Source organism: Poecilia latipinna, unplaced genomic scaffold (genome assembly GCF_001443285.1).
Source record: "Poecilia latipinna isolate Pla-1442-1.1 unplaced genomic scaffold, P_latipinna-1.0 Scaffold889, whole genome shotgun sequence".
NCBI lineage: Eukaryota > Metazoa > Chordata > Actinopteri > Cyprinodontiformes > Poeciliidae > Poecilia > Poecilia latipinna.
The window spans coordinates 284,667-300,251 of NW_015113505.1; the positions used below are offsets into that span (position 1 = coordinate 284,667).

Below are 15,585 nucleotides of genomic sequence, written 5' to 3' on the forward strand. Positions count from 1 at the left end.
TATCCTACGTCACCATCTCTCTTGGTCATGTCCAACCTTGTCTCTGCTTCCCTAAAGCATTGAAGTAAGAATCAAAGACGAGACACAAATCCTGTAACTCTGTGCCTTCCAACGAACTGAGAGAAGCTGTTTCTCTAGAAGCTGACAGACAGGCAGTCATTACAAGATTAGGCAAGTCCTGTCTTCTGAATCAACAACAAAAAACCCAAACAGAATGGTTTAAAGCCGTGCGTTAAGATAACCATTCACTATGAGTAATCGATACAAGCTGGTGGAACAAACAGTTCAAATGTGTAGTGATTAATTTGACAGACTTATTAAAGGGCATCAATAGCCCTGAGGAAGGTTTCAGTTACTGGTATTTATTCAGCCAGTAAAAGAAAAAAAAAAGTATGATAGTGTTCAATCTTGTCATGTTGTCTTTAAACTTAAAAGATCTTGGACATCAATAGTGCCTGAAGGAGAATGAAAACATTCCCGACAGGAGCCAGTCCAGACTGCAGCGAGTCTGCTTCTGATAGATCACAGCTTGGTGAGTTAATGTGCTTCTTCTTTGAGGATTTGGCACAGACTAACTACAGACCAAACACACGACTGTGAGACGTTAAAACTGACTTTATCTAAGCCTAAACAGTAAACGCTGTGCAGATAAGTGTTAGAAGCACCAACGATGATGAGGGAAAACAATGGAAACGCCCCTCACGGAAACATTGTCGTGACAGCGATGGCCTCAGGAGGAGAAATCTGGGAGAATTTGAGACGTTACAAAGTTGTCCATTTAATTTTTTGAAGGGACTGGACCGGATTAAACGGACCATGTATTAAAACAATGGATCCATTCATAAATCTGTGGTGTAATCCTCGCAAAACCTTTGACAGCAGTTATAATAAAAACTTGATAGGAAAAACCGTTAGCCAACATGTTAGCAATCGCTTCTGGCTGAGATTTTGATGTGAATCTATAAATGTGGATGGAAGTGTCCCTCCTAAATAGATAGCTCAGATGCTTTGAAGTGAGGTTCAGCTAAAAGATTGTTAGAGCAGTCGATGGATCTCTATTTATCAGCCTCATCTGTATTCACAGATTAGTTTCTGCAAGAACCTAAAGCTGATTAATAGTCCAAGGGGAATGAAGTTGTAAGTGGATTTCTATTGCCAAGACAACATCTCTGACCAGTTAATTAAGCTGTTTGCATGTTAGAGTTGGGCTTTGCTGACTACGAGCAGCAAAAAGCTTTATTTTGTGCCCTCACTTTGTATAAAAACAGATTTATTTCGAGTGACTAAAGCTAAAAACCTGCCAGATTGTTAAAAGCTAAGACGAATTCAATCTCATGTTGCATCTAGCATTTGGCTTTGGTTTCTTTTTGCTCTTGCACGATGCTCAAATTGAACAATTTTGAGGTGAGTAACAAGCTCTGACTCCTGAGAAATGACCATATAGTTCCACTCTTACGTTACAGCACTTTAGTCCCGGAGAAACCAGTCTGGATTTATAAAAAGTGAGGATGTTAATCGAGTCAATTATGGAAAGTGAGCTATTAGCAACCGAATCCTTAAATGAGAACCTCACTTATGAAAACCCGGGCTTAACCTACAAAAAGTACTTTCACAACAACAAGTGGAGTTCAATCAGTGCTTGAAAGCAAACAGAATCGTCCCTAATGTGTTCAGAATGAAGTCATCATGCTACAAAATCACACAAAGCCACTCAATATAAACAAATTAAATTGCTTTAGTGGATCAAGCAATAAAGAAGCAAAATTAAAACCTCACTGTGAGAGAACAGTCTGGGTTCTGTCCGAACTTGGGCTCAGTTGGTCTGTTTCTTTAAAAGCAGAGCGGAGCTGTTGAGTGATGGGACCCATACAGTAAATGTCACATTCAATAAGCTTTCACCGGCCCGTTAGTTTGGCAGAACAGGGGGAACGGAGCCAAAGAGAAGAACATAACATGCTACCAAAAAGTCCTGGAGCATCAAGGTTATCGTTCAGGTGCAAAAGATTTACAATTACTTCATGTTTTTGGACCGAACATCTTGTCCACCAGTCTAGAGATATTTTCAACAAGCTTAATAAATGGCAAGCGAATTTCACTGATTTGCATAATAAACTGATCTGGCTACAGCCAAAGGAGACAAATTGGCTTCCAGCTACACTAAAAAAAAAGCTCTCCTTCAATGGAGAATCTATTTCCCTAGATTCATACAAACAGTTGAGCTGGGAGCTGTGAATGGGCTTCACTAGTGCCAGCAGTGATGCAAAATGAATGGTGGTGCTGAGAGAAGTCAACGAGTGCAGCAAGACACACATGACTAAACTAAAACCTAAATATGTGAAAGAGAGTCTAAATCACACGAGTCAAACTCCAGTCCTCGAGAGCTGGTGGCCCGCAACTTTTTCATGTGGACCAGACTTTGACGTCGCTGGTCGAAAAATAACGCCAAGAAGCAAAAATTATAAGAGACCCTGAGAGTCTCAACACAAAAGAACAAACTTTTGTGTCTAAAACAATCCAAAAACAAAACTGGCTCAGACAAAGATCTGTGGATCGCAGCAGAAGACGTTAAACAGGTCCAGAGCATCATGCAACCGCCACCATGTTTGACTGATGTTATTTTCTGAAACACTGTTAGAATATTTTCTCAAAAGCATTTGGGATCATTTACATGTGAGATCAGTTTTGGTTTATTACCCTTTTCCTATTGATAGATGGTTGTTGCAGGAAAATGTGGTTAATCAGTTAATTTAACTTTTTCCCTCTTCATAAATAAAATCTGAATTTTGAAACTGTATTTTATATTTACTCAGTTTATCCTTGTCCAGTGTTAAAAGTTGCATAAAGATTCAATTGTTCCAGTGTGTCAAAAATAAAACAAATTACAATTCTGCAGTGTTTCAGGGAACCAGCAAAACAGACACCGAGTAGCATGGGAGGGGGCACATATATTAATGAAAAACACGCCAGATGTTTCCTCTAAGACCATAACTCATTTATTCTTGTCGATGGAAAGCTTTCAGACAGGCCTGGCTTCACACCGCAATTCTGAATTTCTCAGACATAAAGAGGTGTTTTCTGGCCAGGAGAGTTGAATGGGCGTGCGGGGCGTTAATGAGGTTCATGTTATTCACAGATAATTTACCCTTGGACCATGCACAGAGGCATTTTTATCAGGTTAAAGGGCACGCACAGATGGATCTACTTTAAGCCTCGCAGAAATGTTTGATAGATATGGATTCAATATTCGCTCGAGATCAAAGTTGTGCTCCAAAGTCAGTATTGAAATGTTTTGGCTCTTTTCTGTTTTCGTGCCGCATATTTAACCTGACAGCAGCTCAAAACTTCAGCTGAAACATGGAATGCAAAAGATGAATGTTGTACAGGAGGGCGAGGTAAAAGAGAGAGACGACACGATCTTCGAACTGACAGCCGGCAAATTATTCACCACACGGGCTGATTGAAAGGGGCAACTGGAACGAGGAGAATGTTACTGTAGGTTCACTAAATATTTATTTTGGGAAAAATTACATTTCAGAAAAAAGGAGCTGGGACACTGGAGGATAGTGAGGACAAACAGCTGTGACTCTTAAGCTGATAAATAAAAAAGAACAAAAGATGGGATTCACGGCAGCATTTATAGCTCGGATGATTAACATGTTTTCCATTTGGAGGTTGAATAACTTCAAGACTCTCGGCCAAAACACAGACCGAGAACCAATCAAAGCAACGCAAAACAGAGGAGGAAAAACAAATCTTGCGAGCTGAATGATAGTGGGAGGAAAAGGCATGCTCACAGCCTCGCTCTCTTCTTCCTCTCCTTCTAAAACAGATAAGGCGTGACTTCAAGCTGCACTCGAAGCCACTTTCTCATATCTGCAACAACAGACTATCTAGTCAAAGCTTTCTTTGCGACCCTCGCAGCGAGCTGATCCACCCAGAGGGTTCGCCAGGGGTGTATTCAATCTGTGTGTGGTTTCTCTGAACAGAAAGAGAGGCCAGCTGGAAGCTTCTGGGTCTGACATTTTTTAAGGATGGGATCTGGGGCCAAGTGAACATGCACATGCAAAGGTGTGTGCAGGAGCCAGTTCGGCTATGGGAGATACGATAAAATGTGCAGACCCATGAGAAACGAGCCCGAGTAACGAACCAACGCAGTAAAATTCAGCTTCAGATTGCACAACATGACAAGAGGCCAGGATTATTATCTAGTGCAGGAGTTACTTTAAGATCCAATAACAAGTTAAAATCTTTGGACACAGACGTCTGGTTGGATTCACGCGACCATGGGAGAGCAGAGATCTTCACTTTTTTTCCTTTTTTTTTTTTCTAAAACTCCAGCAACAGATATTTGACGCAAATATGAAGCAAAAATAATGACACCACTTGCATTCACTGCCTGTTTTCACCTTGGTACTGCTGATCTGTCACTTTGAAAAATCCAGTTCAAAAAGCACCGCTATTTAACTAAACTTTAACTTTTATTTCACAGGAGAAAACATTAAAGTGCACTTTAACAAAAAAACAACGACATGAATTTAAATGAAAAATTAATTTAAAAAAAATTAAAAGCTTTAATTTGATCACCTTAAGCTTGAAATGTTTTTTTTTTTAAATGCATAAAGTATGCCTGTGCCAAGTCTGTGACTGATGCAGCCCAAATTCCTGCAGAGTTCACCTGTTGCACACTTACCTCCTTGAAGAGAGGACTGAATCAACGCTAGGAGGACGACTCCACAGACGAGCAAGAGAGCGTTTCTGTTAGCCATCTCTCTCCAGAATGCACCACCCCTCTCCCGATCAGCTGGTTTTATTCTCTCCCAGCTAATTACCTCTTCCCCGAGGTCTCAAAGAGCGGACAAGTAGAGCGAGAAAGGTAAAAAGATACGGGGGAGACGCTGTGTCATTACAAGAGGGGAGACGACTCTGCTTTCCCCCCCACCCACTCTGAGTCTGGTGTTGCTGTTTTTATTCTGGTCACTGCTGCCAACTGCTGAGACGCGGCTGCCAGCGAGGAAAGAAAAAGAAAAGAGACAGACACACACGCACACACACACCCTAACCTCTGTGCTCCCAATCCACAATAAATTGAACTGTCAGCCAAACATTTGCATGGATACACAGAAATATCTGTACGAGTCAGATTGAATATAAAAGAAGAGCAAACTGCATACCAGAATAACAATTCGTCTGCTATGGTTCTCATTACCATCTCCTGACAGACAGTAACAAAACTTTTACGTTTTTCTTTTTTTTACTGCAAGTGAAGAAAAAATAAAATAAAAGTAAAAAACACAGAACAAGGCATTGCAGTGTGAGCAACTCCATAAATAGCTGAGAGAGTTTTTAAAAAATCCCCAAAAAGAACACATTTAGCAACAGTCGCCACAAAGCAAAACAAAAACACACACACAAAAAAAATGCACTGGAAATCTTATAACAGCAAGCGATTAAGGCAATTTTTCCAGCAGAACATTTGATGACAAAACATGTACCTAGTTAGGTTTTACAGTCTTTATATTCTCCAAACCATCAAATAATATGATGCAGAGACGGCTTCTGATTAATTTCACAGTTTTTATGCCATCTGGACTAAAATCACTTTCACTTCCAAAAGTGAAACATTTAAATCTCCAATATTAGACTAGATTATCCTGGGTTCTCTAAAGGAAAACCTGCGATTTGTGATACCTTTATTCTGCGGCTTAACCACTTTCCTTGGAACTGAACGATTAAACCACGCAGATTCCACTTAAAGCTCACATTTTAGTGGGGTTTAGGATAATCAATGCTCATTTTTGAGCAGCTGGAATGCAAACATCTGCAGCATGTGTATATATACCAGTCATGTAAACACACACGTGTGGCGGGGTTTAGTGAGATGCTAAGCAAACGCTACCTACTTGACTCTGTTTTGATAAGACTTGTTGATAATTTTGGTCGTAACATGTTTCAGTGCCCTTCCAGTAAACCGTGTAACATAGAACCTTTGACAACAATCACAGAATCAATTCTTAACATTCCTTAGCTAATAGTTCACTTGGCATAAGTTGGATCATTTTAATCCAGCTGCAGTCCACTCACTAACCAAACAGCACAGACTCTAACCCAGATCCCGAGATGAAGATGAAAACCAACAAGAACGCCTGCTTTGAGTAAACGAGGAAACACTGAGGATGATTTGTGATTTACTCTGGGATCACAAAGACACAAAGTGAGGAGAAACTCTACAAAGACATCATACGCACCCCACTCTGTCTTGTGGTTTGAATTGGCAAAGGGAAAATAACCGTATTATCTCAACCTATTAGGCTGGAGTGTAAAAATGCGAGTCCCAAGTTGACCAAATACAGTATGAACGTGAGCGCCTGTGAAAGGCACCAATGACTTGCACGGTGAAAACCGTCGCTGACACGTCGCCGCTGACAGACCTGTCAGTGTCCATCGGGCCGCTCTCCCTGGAGGCACATATTTAGGATTTCAACTCAGAGAAGGTTGAAGAGAGGTCCTTTTTATTGGCGAGAGCCGCAGCCAAAGTCATTACTCTCTCAGACACAGACCTGACGGACCAGACTGTTGCATGCGGCCTAATGGGTTCTGCTTTCCAAGACACACAGCATCCTTCATACCGGTGACGTTCGCCGCATTAATGTCCGCATTACCTCATGTTTGTTTCATTGAAGTTAGCTCAGGCATGTTGACAACGTCAGCTGTTAAAGGTTTGTTTGGAATAAATGCAGAGCGTGTTTTCATGTGAATGATGAGGCCAAATTTTTCAGAAATCTGCTCCGTTTTTTTTTTTCCGGCCTCGTCATGTGGAGGGGTTGGGGGGGGGGGGGGGGAGAGATGCAGAGACCCAGGTTGTAGAAGAAAATGATGAATTTAATGAAGAGTGTAGCTCAAAAACAGTCCATATCTCAGGCAGCACAGCAGAGCGGAAACTCAGAGGCTCAGCACCGGTAGCAACTGAATTAAAGTCTGACGTGACGAGCTAATGCCGACACAGGACTTAACAGTTCAACTGTGCCGGCAGACAAACTATCATAGACAAAGACCCGACAAGAGACAAAGACAACAGGTGGGTTTAAATACACAGGGAGGGTAATCAGGTAACTAGACACACCTGGGAAGCAATCAACGGGGGAAGACACAGGACAGAAACTGAACACAGAAAACCCTTAAAAATAAATACACAGAAACACGGATCATGCCAGGCCTCTGTTGCAGAATGAATTTGAGATACACTTTATCTTTATCGATGCACCTTGAGAAATCCTACGCCTGAAAACCAAATCATTTTGGTGATGTAAGGAAAAGCAAAAAAACAAAACAAAACAAAAAAAATAAAAACAACACCGAGCAAGACCTCATTGCGCATGCATTTCCTCAAACTTCATCAAACTCGGACCATAAGTTTTAATTGCTAATAAGCTTGCCGAGATCCTCCACCCTGGGATGCCGATTCAAACAAGTGAAATCATCTGTTTTCTGCTCTAAAGTCTTCCATTACATGGAGAGAAAGGGGGGGGAGGAGGGGAAAACACAATATAAGGAGAAAAACTCAAAAATTTAAAACAAAAGCAAATACCGTGTAAATATTTGAAAGCCTCTCGACTCTATGATTAAAGTAAATCATTAATTACAATCCAAACATCAGGAGGAGATTGACCTAATGCTGTATTATGCATGGTACTAGTCTTTCCATATTTGATTTAGGACCAAAAGCCCCAGCTGACCGGTCTGCTTGGGAAGCAGAAGTGTATTCTGGATGGGAGCAGTGTTTTCCTCAATCTATTTGCAAGCCATAATGTCTATTTTAGCTAATGTCTGGGTTTTATCCTCTGGGCTCAGCTACATGGTGTTTTTGCCAAGAAAGCAAAGAACATGGACTTTGGGGAAGGCTCAGAGAGAGGTCGCATAGAACAAACTGTAATTAATAAAACAAATAACTGCTTGCTCCGTATAACATTTAGGGTCCATATTCATGTAATTACGTTGCAGCAATAATGTTTTTTTAAAAAGAAAAGAACAAATTTTAATTAGTTTGATCCCGTTCTTCATTGTGCTTCTTGAATTAAAACAGACAGCTACAACATGACGTCGGCAAGAAAATGACACTTACTGTCATGTTGAATAAATCAGAATACTCATTCAGATGAGGTTCGTTTATCAGATTGAAAATACCTTTTGAAAATAACATTTGAGCAGTTTTCAAACGTTTCCAAAAGTCCACATTCCTGTTTTTAGAAATAGTTAGAAATAGTTGTTTTATTGATCTGATGTAATAATCTGATTTTAAACATCACGTTTCCAATATGGGAAATAATCATAACTAACAGAACTGAAGGCTTTCAAATACTCATCTGTGTTTAATAATGTTCTTCAATTAGTGATAAGGTTCCTGAAATATATGGGCTTTTCAGTCATATGCTAATTTATAGAACATTCTTACGGATCAGTACTAATCAGTAACATGTGTAGTACTTGTCACACATGCTCTTCCTTTGTGTGACAGACTTAGAGAAAAAAGTATATGAATTAACAGTTCTTATTTTCTATTTAAATAAAAAGGAACAAAGCTTAACAGTAGATAAAAGGGAAATTAAAGGAAGCGGGTTTTGAAGAAGAAGCTGCATTAACTGTGGAGATTGTGAATCTGGGGTTTTGTGCACCATTAAGGATCATTTTAACATCTGAAAAAGCCCATTTAAAGATAATTTATGTGATGAAACTGTAAGACTTTCTTTAAACTGACTGTACCCAGCATTTTGTTTTTAAACCAGAATGTGAACAATGCAGTGTTTTAGGTATTGAATTTCTTGGCTTATTGTCAGTATCATTTTTCTGTTTTTAATATTTTTTACTCCAAATCCAACATACTTTATTGGATAATAACAGCTGATTGACGTTGAGTTGGATTTCTGTCATCGGTGAAAGGTCACTAAAAGGTTACACTAAAAGTATTGTAAATAAACTCGTAAAGATGATGGATTTACAAAATAATTACTTTGGATTTTAGTTTTTGGAGAAGATAAGACAGCTTTATTCTCCAGGAGCAAACAGATTTTCCTTTCACATTTGAACTCATCCCACTGGAGTTCAGTAAATTCCAGTCGTAACCATAGTTACAGCAGTGGTTTCCAGTTAGAGGTTAGGACACCACTTTGGGTCAAGAAACATCAAATGGGGGATTTTCTGGATGCCAAATAAATGTTTAATTAATTGCTCAGCAGAATTTCAACTTGACGGCTGCAGGAGAAAAAGGACGTTCCGCAGATCTTAAAAATCAGGATTTATGGCGCATTTTTAATCCTTGTTTAATTGGCTTTTTAGCCGTCTTTTGTGGATCAGAAGCTGAAATGTTTGAACACCACCAAACCACTGATTTATGAGCATCTTTACCATAAAACTTTGTGCCAAGTTTCCCCAGTTCAACTGTAATCATGAGGACAATTCAGCTGCAGAGTTATGTTTACATAATATTTGCTCCAGCAACAGACTTTATATTATGAAAGATATCAAACAGCAGGAGGTGAAGCTGTAAACCCCCCTCCTGGTCGCAAGATTTTGTTTGGTTGTAGCCTGAAATTACAAGTCTGGGGACATTAAACCATGTGGAAAAGTGAAAACAAGGTTCAGGACAAAACGGTTAAATTGGGTCAGATGTGGGCAGTGCAGCTTTTATCCAAGTCTGTCTTTCCTGCTTGAGCAATAGTTGGTTGTGCTGCAACAGGGATTCTTTAGGTCAAAGGTCAGTCAGCCTCTGGTAGGCAGTGATGGTCTGTTTAGGCATAGGTTTTTTAATATCAAGAGCTTACCCACTTTGATTTGGTCACAGAAATGGGTTACTAATGGCACTGAGCACATATGCAAAATGTAAGGAGAGAAACCTGGAAACCTGCAGGGGGTGAAGACACAATGAAGCACCAACCAGAGCCAGACTGCGTAATCTAAGAGCTACATCATGTTAGCAGAAAGAGATTCTACTACTGTTCTAAAACCCCTTTTTCAGGCTTTTGAGAGACTTATTGTCAAAAATCATGGCTCAGTGAAGAAACTCAAAGGTGAACAGAAATCTAGGCAGCACAGGTGAGCAAAAACACAAGGAGCTCAGACAATGGTAGCAACTGGAACCAAAACACGAGGAGACAAGACGCGACTGCAGTGACGCAACAAAACGACACGTGACAAGGATCCGACAGGGAGCAGGTGACACAGGTGGAGTTAAATACACAGAGGGAAACGAAGGACAGCTGGAAACAGTCGAGGGGTAAACGGGTACAACACAGGAACTACATTTACCACAAAACAACACAAAAACGTAAATCCTTACGCTTACAAGCTGTTGAAGAATATTTAAAATCATATCCAACACTGACCTGAATGGTTGGGGGGGGAAGCAGATTTTAAGGAACAAAAAATAATGTCTTCAACTCTCCCACAGTCCCAAAGGGACTCCCTCTCAAGTGTGACGTCCCAGCGGGTCAAACTGACCTCCCAGGAGCTTTTACAAGGTTTTTTCTTCTTTGTGGTTTCAGTAAAAATAACAGGACATCGCCGTCGCTTCCCTCTGATTAATATTGCCTGAATTGACCAAAAAGTAGCTCATGTTCTGTGCCTTCGGTTTCAATTTAAATATTGCAATAAAACAAGGTTTGCTAATTCACTATTAAGTAAAAAATTGTCATTTTATTTAATGCTCAGTCGGCCCTCAAACTCATCCACATTGCTGAAGCAAACCAGTCAAAGTGAAGGCAACGTTGCGTGTGAAAGTTACAAACAAGGCATTGCTACAACAACTAATTATGCTGTGAATGTATGTAAATGAAACATACTCTGGTCTGAGCTCACTCTTGTAACACTTATTCACACCATATGGACATCATGTCATATATAATAAATCAGTTCCATGCGCTGAAACATGAACTGATTTGGCTCTCTACTGACCTCGGATTTAAACAACCAGCACATTGATACAAGAGCCGGTGTTTTCTTGTATATTTCTTGCATCATGAGGAAACTCACCGTTTTTAACAGCGTGCATATGTGCTACTACTTGTACAAAGAACCTTTGTGCAGAGGGTAAGTGTTTACATCTCGGTGTGGGGTGCTGCATTGGATCAGCCTCGATACCATCATCATGCAATAATCACAGAGCAATTCTGGTTTGTTCCAGCAGAGGTGCCGTGTTGTGCCAAATACCCTCACTGACGCTGACACTAAACACAGCTCTGAGGTGCATTTACTCTATTAGTATTATCAAAAGGCATGCCGAACATAAACCACAGTGGTCTGACCACAATTGAAGCTCCTTTGTCTTTATCTTTTTACACAGCGGAGCAAAAACCATCCTGGCTTGTGGTGTCACCATTATACACAGACATGAGCATTGGCCTGCCTCCAAAGGGTGATGCACGACCAGACCACGATCCAGATGTGGTTGCTCTGCTAGCGAGCGTTGCTCCGAACATGAAGCAGGTTCCAGTGAACCTCAGATCCGAGCCCGGGAACCCGGGGAAAACTGATGAGCTCGGTGAGGGCCAGACCAGGAAGCAGGGTGACTCATGTTTGGCACAGAAATCAAACCTTAGGAGCACTGTGCAGTGGAGGCACTCAAGCAAAACATCCAAGTCCTTATAAATCATTTTTACTTAGACTTCGGTAATGATAATAAATTTCATAATGCAGGTCTGAGCTCGGCGTGCAGTTTGAGCCAGGCTATGGATTTGGTTACATATAGTGTGAAATAAAGCACAGATTTGTCGGTGAGCCTCTGCTTTAATGGGTTCACTCAATTATCTTAACAGGAGCAATGCCCTATCACAAACTCACAACATCAAATACAAGAGTTAATCATTTTAACGTTTCATGGTAGGAATTAAAGAAAAAAAACCTTCTTCATTTAATTACAATTAAACAGAAAAAAAAAGATCTGGCTTTACCAATTGAACAATAGACACCAATAGAAAAAAGTGTTTGGAAAAGGTTTGACCACTTTACTCCCTAATGGCTAATCTGACCCCATTTGTCTGAGACGTCAGTCTGGTAAAAAATTACCTCGCCCTTCACTCTCAGCTGCGAGTTTTTAAGTGTTTCTTGCATTTTTGTCCTGATTGAAGTCGCCCCTCAATGAGATCAACTCGTCTTTGACTTGTCCAACCAGTTTCCATTTGTTTATGTTGCAGCGTCCAGCTTCAGCTTTAAATGAGCTCACGTTTTCCTTAAGCACACTCTGATTCATGGTCAAATCAACGTTGGAGTCTATGATGGGGAGCTGGCCAAGTCCTGCAGCAGCAGAGCTTCCCCAAACCATGAGACTTTCACCTCTGTCACTTACAGAGCAAATACACCAAAAAGGTTCTGGTTTCCCTCTTGCTCCAGGAAGCCAGGTGGATTTGATCTTTGCCAAGGTTAAGTTAAAGTTGAGCCTCTCTCTCAAAAATGATCAATGTTTTCCAACTTGGCAAACTGAAATGGTGCTTAAATTAAAACCACCATTAAGGTTACAGTGGATCCTCAAAATCTGCACACATCCTGCCTCTGAAATGCCACAAAGGAATTGTGAACATACCCAATCCTTCCCTGGGTAATTTGATAGTAGAAATGTATTTCGTAAATGTCTCTTATTGTTTTTATTCATGGGGCAATAATTATTCATAAAGTATCTATTACAGTGGACACAATTTCTGAATTTGGTTGTTTAGCTTTCATTTTGAACATTATTTGCAGTTACATGGGGGCATTTTACTGTCAAAATCCAAGAGATTAAATTTTCAATTGAAAGCAGGAATTCATGTCTTATGTCTCAAAACTTTCAAATATTCTCTGTTCTCCCTCAAATCTTTGTTTTTTGCGCTTACATTTTCTCCACTAAAATGTATGTGAGCAGCAATCAAACTCGCATTCACAAACGTCTCTTCCTGGTTTGCGATTTTTTCTGCTCTCTCTTGGGTAGAGTGTCGTCTCCTAGCAACCGTTTCAGCCAATAGAATGACAGTGTTCCTCTGGGGTGTGGCTGTTTCCTTCCAGTGGGTGCAGGTTTTTTATTTTTATTTTGTAAAACTAAAAACGCTGTGTCAGTCGACCAACCGTACACCATTTGTGCATCCAAAAGTCACAGAACATCCAGAGCACTGAGGGTTGTGTTACTTGGCTGCAGGGAAATTCAAACTGCGATTTTCATTCAGTTTGTAGAAAATGGCACGTTTAGGCCATGTTTACAAAAACATTTAGAAATCTGACGGATTCTCATGGTGAACAATCACATTGTACAGCTACCACTTAAACTACAGTCATCTTCATATGAACTTTGTCTGAATTTGACTTGGGGAGGGATTGAGTTACACTGACATGAAATTAATTTCAGTTGAATTTGCTCCAAATATAACTTATATATTTGAGCTTCGACTAAATGTGTTTGGTGTAATAAAGTCCCTCGGTGTAACATTTGTTATGAATTGGTGCCGCAATAAACAATCTAAACAGAACATAATTTCCCATTGCCTCTTTTCTGTCTGAGAAAAGAGTAAAAAAACAATATATGTGCTGGCAGTACGAGGCAGTGTTGACTGGGAAAGAACAGCGATGTCTTCGTCTTTTAATAATATTTGATATCTGTCTTATCAGAGAGGTTCTCAGGCTGGCTTTGGGACTCTGGGACAGAGAAGTTCAGCAATGTGACACTAAAAGAGAAGCTGTAGACAGTATTATTCATGGGCATTATAAGCTGATGAAACAACTTTTCATCAGGCCAGATGGTGTCCAGCTAAAGAGAAATGCTTAAGATACCACAACGAAAGAGTGAGACGCTAACAACATGCTGTGGTACCAAGGACACGGGAAAAACTAATGAAAAAAGACAAAAATGTGCATCTCACTCACTTAAAAGTCAGACACAAAGTCAAAGAGTGACAACACTTCAAATACTTCCTGCATTAACAGATCAAAGTTGCATTTGTATAAAAGCTTTCTATTGTTGCAGCTCGTCAAAGATCACTTCTCATGATTTAATTAAGTACTGTGGCCCTCATTTCCGAAAGGCACCCTAACACACTTCCTTAACACAACTTCCTGATGTCACCATAACAAAAGTGCTGGGAATAACTTGAAGCCCAAGAGAAGGGAGTTCCCATGCGATAAGTGCTAAGTGGCATATTTCACTTTGTGTGGAAACATAAATCAATAGCTGGACTGATGAAGCAGCCGGTCAAGTCAGTGGGTTCTCACACCAAGTCAAAGTTGGGCTCAGGATCCAGAAGCTACTTTGCAGAAATCTGCATCTGAACTTTGTTTTTCTACTGGGTGTCAGGTCTGGGGAAATAAAATCATGAGTTTTGGATACAAGCACATTCGTCATATTTTAAGATAACGCGCTTAAAGAAAGTTTAATCCCAAAAAATAATTAAACTCAAAATGGTGCTTCTGATTGTTCAAAACCTCAAGTTCACTGTTCATCACTGAAGGATCTTATCCAAGTTCACAACCACAAGAAAGAGTTTATGTTCATGTTTCACTTTTTATCAGCCAGATACTCATCACTAAGTACAGTTGGCTGATGATTTATTGTAAAGACCTTTGGGAGACAAACAAACCCACAGCATTAGAGGGACTGTGGCGCTTTTTAACATATCCATAATTTATTTCACCCTTCTGTAGATTTTGTGGCAAAATAAATAAATCAATCCTAGTTTCTTCTGGGGCTGGACAGTGGCACAGTTGGTAGAGCTGTTGCCTTGCAGCAAGAAGGTTCTGGGTTCAATTCCTGGCCCTAGTCTCGTGGAGTTTGCATGTTCTCCCTGTCCATGCGTGGGTTTTCTCCAGGTAGTCCGGTTTCCTCCCATAGTCCAAAAACATGACTGTCATGTTAATTGGCCTCTCCAAATTGCCCCTAGGTGTGAGTATGTGTGTGCATGGTTGTTTGTCCTGTCTGTCTCTGTGTTATCCTGTGACAGACTGGCGACTTGTCCAGGGTGAACCCCACCTCTCGTCCGGGACGTTAGCTGGAGATAGGCACCAGCGACCCTGCTGACCTCACTAAGGGACAAGGGTGTAAAGAAAATGGATAGATAGTTAAAGACTCATTTGGGAAACTTTGATATTCTCTAAATTAACCTGCTCAGCTGCTGATTACTGTTAATCTGAGTGTGCCATTTATTACTAACTGCACAGTAACTTTTCTACGTTGTAAATTTGTCCTTTCTGTACAGTCTCTAAATCTTATTTCTCTATTTTTTTACCCTTGTGTGACTGGAATTTAGGCATCACATAAAAAGAAAGGATAAAACTGTATATTTGAAATAAATAAATAGCTATGGCATGATAAAAATGACCTAATAAAATAATCTTTGGGTTTCATGGGAATGCTGCAGTAAAATGTAATGTTATCAGTTCTGCCTTTCTGCACTTCTCTGAGTTGTTCTAGAGGGGCGCAGAAACTAAACATGATTAGTTCTGGTTCTGGAACAGTGAGTGAAGGGTTTGATGGCCTGAGGGACCTGCATGGTTCTTACCTGTCCAACAACTCTGAAACGGATTCAGTCACAAGATCATTCAGTGCAATATAGACTCATTTTAATTACATCATTTGCC

The 15,585-nt window shown here is 40.2% G+C and overlaps 1 protein-coding gene across 1 annotated transcript in view; it reads right to left on the reverse strand.

Moving 5' to 3' along the window:
- Positions 1-4,988, reverse strand: part of elna (elastin a) — a 73,209-nt gene extending 68,221 nt beyond the window's left edge. The window contains exon 1 of the mRNA XM_015048520.1: positions 4,691-4,988. Coding sequence (XP_014904006.1) covers positions 4,691-4,766 — 76 coding nt within the window. The 5' untranslated portion in view covers positions 4,767-4,988. The remainder of the gene's footprint in view (positions 1-4,690) is intronic.
- Positions 4,989-15,585: the final 10,597 nt, after the last annotated feature.